This window comes from Rhagoletis zephyria, unplaced genomic scaffold (genome assembly GCF_001687245.7).
Source record: "Rhagoletis zephyria isolate East Lansing unplaced genomic scaffold, Rhagoletis_zephyria_1.1 Rzeph_scaffold_01155, whole genome shotgun sequence".
NCBI classification, from domain to species: Eukaryota; Metazoa; Arthropoda; class Insecta; order Diptera; family Tephritidae; genus Rhagoletis; species Rhagoletis zephyria.
This window is the reverse complement of record NW_016158239.1, coordinates 132,119-144,219: the sequence shown is the minus strand read 5'-3', so window position 1 is coordinate 144,219 and position 12,101 is coordinate 132,119. Positions and strand designations below refer to the sequence as shown.

Below are 12,101 nucleotides of genomic sequence, written 5' to 3'. Positions count from 1 at the left end.
TTTTTTTTAAATTCGAAAAAATGTAAATATTTCAAAAACGGTGACACTTTTACCTGAAAATTTTTTGTTTATCAGTGAGCTCACCCCCCCACCTACCTTGCCCTAAAGTTTGGCACGTTACTTCTGGGACACCCTGTATAGTCTAAGTTTGGAATTATACTCCCGCGAAAAAAATATATTTTTTAAATACATATGTATGTATGTTTGGCGACGAAAGTCGGAACTTGGATACTATAAAGCTTACATTTAGTAACAATAATATTGTTTTTATTTTAACTATAACCATGCACATATTTAATAATACTCATACATACTAATAGCGCTACGCCTTTGGTTACAAAATCGCTATTCTTTAAATATAAAGTTCCAAACCTTTTTCTCCAGAACTACATACATATCATCCGCTCATGCCAGAAGTATGAATGTGCAAATTTTCTAATTTTAAGTTAATGGGTTGACTTGATAAATCTTTGGATGTTCTATGTTATACCAAAACCTAGAATACCAAGTGTACATGGAAACCACATACGTATTTCACAATGTCAATTACATGAATGTAGAGCTAAGTCTCATAGAAAAACGTTCAAACTTAATTTCACAGTATTTTCATTTTTGCACATTCATGTTTCTGGAATAGGGGAGGCGATATGTATGTAGGCATAAAAAATATACGAAAAATCTATGCAACTTTTTCATTACTTGTATTTTTCATTGAAATTTATTTAAACATATATTTACAAATTATATGATTTATGTAACTTATTTCTTTAACGTATATATAATCAAACAAACTTCTATTTCTTCATTATTATAATTTACAAATTTTTCTTATTTACTACTGTTGTTCGTTTGCTAAAAAGCATGGTAAGCATGTGTATCTTATATTGAATTCTCTAATTAGATTTTAATATTTTTCATAACTTATGATTGGAAGTAAGCCATGTTAAACCTTCATAAAGGCCATCTCCTGTTGTTGCGCATGACGGTTGAACATACCAGTTGCGATCCCTTATTCTAGTTAATCCTAGTTTCTCTTGAATTTCGTGTGGTTTCATTGCTGTAAAAATTAAAGTATTATAGTTATATAGTAAAAGCATTGTTTGTATGCACATATTTTAATAAACATATAACTTAGTGACGTTGTTTTTATAGCGGCTCTACTAAACCTCTTCCTAAATCGGCTAGTCTATGGATCGTTGTCGTCAAGCTCAACTAAAGGTAGTCTGTTTCTACGGTACGGACCAAAGGTAGAGTTAGCTGAGTGGGTTTAAGTGGGTGGTAAAGAGATGGTTGATATCGTTGTTTAGGGCTTGTCGATACAGCGTCGAGGATAGTAGTTGGGTTAGGTATGTGTGGTTCTCATTAGGGATGTTGCGGATGTGGAATTTCAGACATCCGCGGATGCGAATGCGGATGCGAATATCTAACTGCTAACATCCGCGGATGCGGATGCGAATGCGGATGTCAAGTATTTTTAAAAAACAATTAGAATCTAGCATAATGGCAAGATCGTTGTTTAAACAGCGCTTACAAGCCAAACCAGATACATATATCATCTTGTTTCAGAATTTGGAGAACCAGTAGCTTTATCAGCACTTTTCGATTTTAGTTTTTGTAATTCATTTTTATTACTTTCTTCTGCGACTGCTTTAAAAAATTTGTGCTTATAGCGAGCTAAATAGGTGGATATGGAAAATAGATTATTATTTTTGAACAAAATTCTGTTTCCAAAGTCGTGGCTGCCAGCCGAATAGGATCAGAATATTGCTATTTTTTTTTTAAAGCATTTGAATAACAGATAGTTACGTAATTCTTATCTACTTAATTAAAGGTCAGACCTATAGCTGTTTAACTATTTGAGCATCGATTCTCTTTATAGCTNAAAGTCGTGGCTGCCAGCCGAATAGGATCAGAATATTGCTATTTTTTTTTTAAAGCATTTGAATAACAGATAGTTACGTAATTCTTATCTACTTAATTAAAGGTCAGACCTATAGCTGTTTAACTATTTGAGCATCGATTCTCTTTATAGCTAGAAGTTGATCATTTCTGCTGGAAATCCCTATTGAAGGAGCTTACTCATTGACTTTAAATGGCAAAGAAGGGACAGTTTTACCACAGAAGTTTTTAGCCAAGAATCCAATGCATATCCCTATAAAAAAAAAATATTATCCAACAAGTAAACAAAACTACTGTTTTTTAAATTTTGGCTAAAAATGAATTCCCCAAAGAGCACCATTTGAAATTATTCAAACGAATATATGTAATAGGTGGCATACGTGGTACGTCTTGCTCACGAGTCATTTGTGTACGTGTTGACTCGCCTTCGACTACACACAGTTGAATCATTCAGAGTCATGCCGGGAGTCATGTTGATGTAACTAACACATATTTGTTTTCACAAACACATCCAAACCGACTCACGAGTCAGACGCCCCGCGTATGCCGCCTATAACATCAAAAGCAAATCACGAAAATTTTGATAAGAATTACAGTCCACACTTTCTTCTTTTGTGTCTAGTAGTTTTTTTTTAAGATTGTTCCAAAAAAATCATAAAAAAGAAAGAAGCCAAAGCAGGTATTTAAAGCACAGAAAAACAAAATATTATTAAAAGGACTATGTTCTCTTTGACGTACGTCAAGGGTCAAGTAGAAGTGGGGACTTTTATAGCTGCCCATTGATAGTTCGGTTGTATAGCTTAAGAAACAATATTTTAAAGACATTTTTATCAAAGTTGATAAATAAGACATTTGACAAGTTTTGTTACACAAATACTCCTACGACCACAGGCAAAAAAAAATTGGCTACAATATGTACTTTTTTTTTGCCATATATACGTTTTATCGGTCCACTTGTAAAATATTCGCATTCGCAAAAGCTCCGCATTGATTATAGCGAATGCGAATGTTAAAATTAATGCGGAAGCTCCGCAGTTGCGAATGCGAATGCGAATATTCTCAACAACCCTGGTTCTCATCCGTGAGTCCATAGAGATGCCTTGTGACGGACCAAGGAGGAGGCACTACTTCAAGCAATTGTCTGTTCGGATGCTCCCTGTGGTAGCTATGAGGTTTGATCTCCAAAAATTACGAACAAATATCGACCAATTCATAGTGGGAAATTTTTGGAGGTTTTGTTAAAAAATGCTGCAAAGTCAATTTTCGACAAATCCGTATATATATTGTTTAAATACTTCCGACGGATTTTAGAAAAGATTGTCTAAGCCCGGATTCAAAAAAGGAAATTGTTTTTGTATGCATATGGGGAAAATCGGAAAACTAAAAAAAAACATCTAACGAAATGTAAAAATTTTTCCTGGTGACAAATTCAGATTTTAATAAGGTTATTCTAAAGCTGAGATCCCACGATTGCCGCAATACACCAATTATTGCCTCATTTTATGCCCCAATCGTGTGATTCCACAATAAATTGACTCATGCGTNCACGATTGCCGCAATACACCAATTATTGCCTCATTTTATGCCCCAATCGTGTGATTTCACAATAAATTGACTCATGCGGCAATAGAGGCCGATATTGTGCTTACAATGCCCAATCAAATACAACTCACTTGCGGCAATCGTGTGATAGCTCGATTGGCAATCATGGGGCAATGAAAATTTCAAAATTGCGGCAATATTTATTGTGTTCTTGTGCGGCAATTGAAGTGAGCAATACACAACAATATTTAGGCTGTTTATTAATAATTTACTTTTTTGCTCCGTATGTGTCCAAAAATCACTGAAATCAATATCCTTGTTTTCGGAAGCAACATAACTATTAATTTTGTTTAATTTGTATTCAAATTATAATTTTTCTTGAAGTCCGATGACGGAATCTTTGCTGCGATATACATCACCACAAGCAAAACTCATACGAGAAGAATACGAAAGGTATTTTATGTCGCCAATTGGCGAACTGGCATGACAGTATAAATTTATTTTAAAAAAAACTTAAAAGTTCAATACAGCCCACGACGAAATGGTAGAACCTCAACATTTTGGCCAGTTTTGACTATTTTTCTTCTATTTGTTTAGTGTTCATTATTTTTCTATAGAAGTATAGCTCATTGTGTAACAAAAACCGCATAAATTGCAAGCTTTATACAAAAATTTTAAAAATTTCTTAAATTTTTTAACACAATTGCACGGTTTTTAATTTCGATTTCTAGAAAAAAAAATTGTTATTCGGTTTTATAGCTCATTAAAATTTAGTACAACAAGGTGCAAGTTTGAAGTTGCTAAAAAATCCTGTCGATTTTTTATAATTTTTTTAGCTGGCGGTATTATGCACTTTCTTCTATGCAAATTACTTTGTAAACTGCATAACAATTTTTTTTCTAGAAATCCAAATTAAAAACCATTGAATTGTTATAAAAAGTTTAAGAAATGTTTCTAATTGTTGTTTAAAGTTTGAAATTTTTATTTATGTGGTTTTTACTAAACAACGAGCTATGGATTTATAGAAAAAATTAACATTAAACAAACAGAAGAAAAAAGTCAATATTGATTAAAATGTTCAGGTGTTATCTTTTGTTGCGAGCTGTACATATAATTATAAAATTTCATTCCAAACATAAATTATATAAATTCAGAGCTTTCATTTCAACATACATAATTATTTTGTACCATTTTACTTGTAATTAATAAAAAAGCCAAAATTAAAAAGAAAACCAAAATTAAAAAGAAAACTCTTGTAACTTGAACTCCACATATATATCACGTTGTAGTTATCGTCGAGAAATAAAAAAACTGTACTATCAAACTTCTAAATAAATGCGTCAGTATTCATTGGACTCAAGTGTTTGCTTCTTTGCTTTCAAACAACAAATATGCATAAAATGAGCCCACAATATATAAATTAGATGCAATTTACTTTTTTTAAGAATACGCCATTTTGACTCAACAAAGAACAAAACAGAATTTAGAAGTCAGCGCAACATCTTATTGTCACGATTGCCGCATGCTAGAACAATCGTGTGATAAGTTTGGGGCAATTATTGTCACTATATTGCTTTTCACCAACTTGCGGCAATCAAAATTCTATAAAAAGAGGCAACCGTGTGACTGTACAGAATTTGATTGGGACAATTTTTTTATTGTGCTCCAATACAGCACAATAAAAATTGTTCCAGATTGGTGCATTTGCGGCAATCGTGTGATCTCAGCTTAACGATTTGGTTACAAAAATTTGTCACCTTAAATTTATTAAAATTTTGTATCCAATACTTGTACCGGGTATTCTTGCAACTTTCACTTTGTGGCGAAAGCGAAATTATTGGCAGCACTATTGCCATCTGATTACTAAAATAATGAATTTGGCAAAGGAAAAATGGAAACCCAGAGCGAGAAAAGTAAGTATATTTTCGCTTTTTGATATAACTATTTATTATGATTTATGCATATAACTAAATTTATTAAAGGTAAAAGTGCAGAATACGTAGGGACCTTAGCCCTGACCATAACGGTATAATTCTTTTGAGGATATAATAATTATTGGTGTTATTGAAATTCAAAGTGTCAATTTTTCAAATTTTACTTATTTTAATTGATAATAGTAGTTCACTTTAGCGGAACCAGCTCACTCACTCACGCACTCACAACTCTCCTAAAAAGTCAGGAAGAGCATCAATCGACGAGTTTTAACGCTAATAATAATAATCCGAAAGCGGAAATTAACTTTTTTAATTCATTCGAAAGTGTGCGCAAAAATACTTCCGCCTCTCTTTTCCGGCAACTCAGAAAGCAGAATTCTGCTTAGTAATAGCCCGAAAACAATGAAAACGACGAGCTACATACGAACTGAATTTTAAAAATCCAATTCAACTTGAATTAAGGGAACTAAGTAAATAATTGAAATATGTTTTCATAATTGGCTGTCAAGCGAAAGAGGTTTAGGAAGATTGTAGTTAGAAAATATTTTGAAGTTATATAAAATATTAAAAATAATGATCGTTTGTTTGAACGCTTAGAATATTTTGGGGTTTTAAAAGGGTTGCCATCTGTTAAAATGTTAAATCCAGTTCAAATTATTTATTAAGTTAAGAACTATTCCAATATGTTTATCAATGGAAATGGGTTTGACAAGCGTTTATTTCTAAATGACATTTAGTAGGGTTGCCAACTGTACTAAAAAATCAAATCCAGCTTGTATTGAGGAAATTAGGTAATTGAAATATCTATCACAATATGCGGTCAGTCAAGAAGTTAAGAAGGTTGTTGTTTAAAAATATTTTGAAGATGGTTGCCACCACTTTAAAAGTGGAATTTAGTTAACTTATGCACAAATTATATGATGTATTAAAATGTGTGTCAAATGGAAGTGTTAAAAAATCTTGTTTGAATACTAGAGTGTTTTTGAGGTATATGAAGAGGGTTGCCATCTATTTAAGAACTCATTAAAATTATTTAATAAATCAAATGAATTCTTACAATATGAGTATCAATATAAATGATTTAAAAAGGCCTCATTTCTAAACTACAAGTACGCAGGTTACCACCTGTTTAAAAAGGCAAAATCAACTTGAATTAAGGGAATTAATAATAATAATAATAATAACGATGGGANATTATTGGTGTTATTGAAATTCAAAGTGTCAATTTTTCAAATTTTACTTATTTTAATTGATAATAGTAGTTCACTTTAGCGGAACCAGCTCACTCACTCACGCACTCACAACTCTCCTAAAAAGTCAGGAAGAGCATCAATCGACGAGTTTTAACGCTAATAATAATAATCCGAAAGCGGAAATTAACTTTTTTAATTCATTCGAAAGTGTGCGCAAAAATACTTCCGCCTCTCTTTTCCGGCAACTCAGAAAGCAGAATTCTGCTTAGTAATAGCCCGAAAACAATGAAAACGACGAGCTACATACGAACTGAATTTTAAAAATCCAATTCAACTTGAATTAAGGGAACTAAGTAAATAATTGAAATATGTTTTCATAATTGGCTGTCAAGCGAAAGAGGTTTAGGAAGATTGTAGTTAGAAAATATTTTGAAGTTATATAAAATATTAAAAATAATGATCGTTTGTTTGAACGCTTAGAATATTTTGGGGTTTTAAAAGGGTTGCCATCTGTTAAAATGTTAAATCCAGTTCAAATTATTTATTAAGTTAAGAACTATTCCAATATGTTTATCAATGGAAATGGGTTTGACAAGCGTTTATTTCTAAATGACATTTAGTAGGGTTGCCAACTGTACTAAAAAATCAAATCCAGCTTGTATTGAGGAAATTAGGTAATTGAAATATCTATCACAATATGCGGTCAGTCAAGAAGTTAAGAAGGTTGTTGTTTAAAAATATTTTGAAGATGGTTGCCACCACTTTAAAAGTGGAATTTAGTTAACTTATGCACAAATTATATGATGTATTAAAATGTGTGTCAAATGGAAGTGTTAAAAAATCTTGTTTGAATACTAGAGTGTTTTTGAGGTATATGAAGAGGGTTGCCATCTATTTAAGAACTCATTAAAATTATTTAATAAATCAAATGAATTCTTACAATATGAGTATCAATATAAATGATTTAAAAAGGCCTCATTTCTAAACTACAAGTACGCAGGTTACCACCTGTTTAAAAAGGCAAAATCAACTTGAATTAAGGGAATTAATAATAATAATAATAATAACGATGGGACGGCATGCTGGAGGCCTTGGAACGGTCATTCAAAGTTCCAACATACTTGCTAGATATTATTCGGGACTACCTCAGAGACCGTTGGCTTTTGTACGGCACGACACAAGGTTAGAGAAAAAGATGTATAGCCGGCGGAGCGGCACAGGGGTCTGTACTTGGCCCGGACATCTGGAACGCCTTACATGACAGTCTGCTGCTCACTGAAATGCCGGAGAGCGCCTTCCTTGTCGCTTTCGCCGACGACGTGGCCGCCATCATAACAGCAAGAAACATCCAGCTAGCGCAGCCCAAGCTGAACCAGGTAATGCGCAGCGTCAGTGGATGGATGAGCGGTCACGGTCTGCAATTGGCTACAGCCAAAACAGAGATCGTGCTTCTCACCAAGAAATGGACAGTTATAAACATGATTGTCGGACCTCAGCCAATGATAACTTCTAGGGCTACAAAATACCTAGGGGTGCAGCGTGACAACCAACTCACATTCTGGGAACACATTCATGGAGTATGTGAAAAAGCTGCGCAGAGCGCGGTAGCTCTAAGCCGGCTGATGGCGAAATATGGGCCGACGCATCGAAAGTCAAAAAATACCGGATTCAAATGTCTTCGGTCCAGCGCAGAGGCTACTACGCATTGCTTCTGCATACCGTACAGTGTCCGCGGACGCGGTTCTAGTTATTTCTGGCGCCATGCCAATTGAGCTACTTGCTTACGAGCGAAAAGAGATTTACAATCTCGGTGCCGAGATAGGCCATGCAGCTGCCGCGGCAAGGACACGCGAGCAACTAATCCAGCAGTGGCAACAAAACTGGAACGCGAGCACAAAATGTCGTTGGACGCACACCCTGATAGCCGACCTTTAAACATGGTTGAAAAGACCGCACGGGGAAGTTGATTCCTACCTGACGCAATTCCTCACCCGTCATGGTTACTTACTGGGCAGGGTAGACTCACCGTTCTGTAACAACTGTGGAAACGTCGAAGATAACGTACATTATACATTCTTCCCTTGCGAGCACTTTTTGACTTCGCGCAGAATGTTGTAAGAAAGATACGGAGACATAACCCCGAACAACGTAATTAGTGTAAAGATCTCCAGTGCAGACAAGTGAGAAGCAGTTGCCAGATACGTGAAATTCGTACTCCGCTGCAAACGAGAAGATGGATGTCTACTGAGGACACCCGAATGAAACGCCCCTACAAAAGAGCAGCCCTGAGGCTCTAGTAGCGCGCTCCTGCTTCTGACGACATGCAGAATTGCGGCGCCAGATGCGGGATTCTTGCGCGGGCGGTGGGGGACTGGGTTTTAGTGGGTAGCCTAACATGCTTCGGTGCATAATAATAATAATAATAATAATAATAATAATGTGAGAATCTCCTATGTTTTTGGCTAAGTTTAAATATTTGAGTGTTATTGAAAAAAATTACACTTTACTTTACGCGCATAAGTTTCATATTCTTAGTGAAGGGGATGAGAACAAACTAGTACAACATAAGGGAGCCATAAACAAATCCAGCATTCTTATTTTCTATGATATTTGTTTTTTTTATTCCGTCGAACTAGTACTCTCGCTATGTTGCAGTCTACCATTCTTGCTGCATTTTTTACGGCTTTCATTTATATTTAGTGAAATTATAAAAATAATACTAATTTCTGAAAAAAATTCACGGGTATGAAAAATAAAGCTGTATATTGACCGCTGAGTGGATGATCGACCATTCTCGGCAGCCGATTCAAAAACGCCCTATTTGAGACAGAAGTTTTCAAGAACGCCCGATTTCAGAATTTGGTCGAAGAACGCCCCATCTCCGAGTTCGATTCAAAAACCCCCTATTTTAATATTTTTTCAATATGTTTTCAGATGTGATCGGGCATTTTTGAACCAAATTCCGAGGTAGAGCGTTCTTCAAACAAATTCTGAAGTAGCACGTTTTTGAGCCATTTTCTGAGATAGGGCGTTTTCGAACCGGGTACCGAGATAGGTCGATCTTCCACTCAGCCGTCGATATACATACATGTTTGCGTTCATTATTTCAAGTTTTTTTTTTCATTGTTTTGTTTTAAATAAAACTGTATCAAAAGATTTTATGTCCCAGCTTTACGAGATGGACCCTGCAGTCCACCCGTCCTTAAAAGTGTTAAAAGTATTTTTATTTTTTTAATATTATATAATACGGTATGCTTCACTGCACATGAGGAAGTCTCAGCTTTGCAAGTTACGGTAGATGAAGCGTACAGTCAGCAATTTCGCAGCGATATTTCTCCATCCAAATCACCCATTGAGGCAACGCCATCCAGAACGAACAACAAATAGTGGTGTTGTGTTAAAACATATTAGGAAGCGAGAAGAGTACGACGACCGTATGTTTAAGCAGAAAACAAGGAATAATGACGCTCTACCTAAATTGGAGAAGAATGTTTGACTCTTGCTGAAGCTATAAAAAGCCTTGAGCTGATGCCAGGTAAAACGCTTGCTTCGCTTTACGTGACAGATTCGCTTTGACAGAAAAGATAAATACATGCAATAATACTAAGTTTCCCACATAAGCAACGCTGACGCCAAAGCGACGCCGAAAGCTCGCCAACTCTCATCTTTTCGCGCGCGTTGAGCGTCAGCTGATTTTTATTTTCCTTTTATTCTTCACATTCGCTTGAGACGGACGCGATAAATTTTTAATTTTTTTCAAAAAAGCAAGGTAAATGTAAAATTTTACTAAAACAAATCCTTAGTAATTAGGTTTTTAACCTTTCAGCAAAGGATGGAGGAGAAACTAATTGAGGCCATCAAAATGCAGCCATGCCTGTTCGACAAAAGTTCCAACTTATTCCGGAATAAGTATCTGAAGGAATGGGCATGGCAGGCAGTTGCGGCTTCCGTAGGAGTTTCTGGTAAGTAGCTGCTATTTCTGTGTATATTTGTATATATGTAAATATATGAGTGATTATTTACTAAGCTTTTTTCTTCAATAATAGAGGAACACTGCAGAAATAGATGGAAGTCGCTCCGGGACAGATTTGTGCGGGAGGTGGCAGCCAATCGGCCAAAATCCGGAGACGCTGCCAATTACAAGCCGGAATGGTGCTTTATGGACGCTATGCGCTTCCTAACAAAGCACATAGCTCCTAGAAGGTAAACTACTCAGAAATACATACTGATGATCCCCGGCAATAACGACAGAATTCAAAAAATTAAAACCCTTACTACATACTTTTAAGTGGCTCATGACTCTAATCCCTAACACTTACTTTAGTAATCCATAATTTTTTAAGGAGTAGACAAGGATTAGAGACATGCAATACATGCATATGTATGTAAATGTATATTGTTTTAATAATACAATATAAGAAGTTTGTAAATATGAATGCTTATGATATGTTACACTAGTGAACAAACAATTTATGCATTAATTATTTTTGACCAGTGTAAATACATAGGCATACAAATTTACATTACTATATGCTTTATTATTATTTTCTTTACAGAACAATCTCAAACTTGGATTTTGACGATGATCAACCCTCATACAGCAACTCCCCACAAATACCACACAGCGAAAGTGGCGATGGAGGAAATGGTCGAGTTTGTGGAAGAGGCGCCCATTACCGGTGCAATCACTCCAGCAGGAAAGAAGCGCAAGCGGGTGGAAGAATCGCACGAACGATTTGATCGTCTGTGTGGCAGTATTGAGGCCGTAATTGCAAGCAAAGCCCGCTACACCGATTCTGATAACAGCGCCTTCCTGCAAATGCTAGACGAGTGCCTGAAGAAAAAGCCCGATCACGTGCGTGAACGGCTAAAAATTGAATTGCTAACGCATGCATATATTGCAAACTAAGACTGATGATTTTTTCCTAATTTAATTATTTTTTTATGAATTTTGTTTAATTTTAGTATATCTTGACATATCGATGGTCCTGTGCAACAACGACACAATTCAAAATTCAAAAAATAAAAACCCTTACTACTGTTAAGTGGCTCATGACTCAAATCCATGTCGAATCCATGTACTTACTTTAGCAATCCTTACTGCTTACCTTAGTAAGGATTGCAAAGGGACAAGAGACAAGAGCCACTTAACTGTAGCAACGCCTTTTTATTTTTTGTGTCGTTATTGCAGAGGACCATCGATATGTATGTATATGTACACTAGACCGTTCGTTAAAATTAAAATTTGGTTTGCCGGGCGGAAAAAGATGTGTTTTGGTCTAAAAATAAGCTGTGCAAAATTTTATTTTTAATTTGCGCGTTGCATTTGAAAATTTAGAAAACCATATGCACTCTGGGAAAAAAATTTCTAACAAAATAGTTGAAAGTCGTGAATTTTATAGTCATTTGCCATGTAAAATAACCTACACAATCTGAATATGAGGTCAAAAATTAAAAAGGTAGAATACGTTTTAAGAATTTGCGAAATTATCGTTTTTTTCAAATTGAGAAAACAGCATTTTCAATTTTTTCC

At 35.2% G+C, this 12,101-nt stretch overlaps 2 protein-coding genes across 13 annotated transcripts in view; one reads left to right on the top strand and one right to left on the bottom strand.

The window, feature by feature from the left end:
* Positions 1-699: 699 nt before the first annotated feature.
* Positions 700-12,101, bottom strand: part of LOC108362973 (ADP-ribosylation factor 3) — a 113,058-nt gene continuing 101,656 nt past the window's right edge. For all 9 annotated transcript variants that reach the window (XM_017616138.1, XM_017616136.1, XM_017616135.1 and 6 more), the window contains one exon: positions 700-1,057. In XM_017616138.1, coding sequence (XP_017471627.1) covers positions 915-1,057 — 143 coding nt within the window. In that variant the 3' untranslated portion in view covers positions 700-914. The remainder of the gene's footprint in view (positions 1,058-12,101) is intronic.
* LOC108362975 (transcription factor Adf-1-like) lies at positions 9,677-11,497 on the top strand. Of its 4 annotated transcripts, XM_017616147.1 has the most exons (4): positions 9,677-10,337; positions 10,395-10,530; positions 10,615-10,771; positions 11,125-11,497. In XM_017616147.1, exons 2-4 carry the CDS (start codon positions 10,401-10,403, stop codon positions 11,306-11,308), a joined length of 471 nt encoding a protein of 156 aa, XP_017471636.1. In that variant the 5' UTR covers positions 9,677-10,337; positions 10,395-10,400; the 3' UTR covers positions 11,309-11,497. The 4 variants fall into 4 exon arrangements, with proteins under 4 accessions (XP_017471636.1, XP_017471637.1, XP_017471634.1 ...); XM_017616148.1 differs by having other exon boundaries at positions 9,677-10,530; XM_017616145.1 differs by having other exon boundaries at positions 10,395-11,497.

Coding starts and splice junctions, on each gene's coding strand:
- LOC108362975 (XM_017616145.1), top strand. CDS start 11,004: ATGCTTATGATATGTTACACTAGTGAACAAACAATTTATGCATTAATT.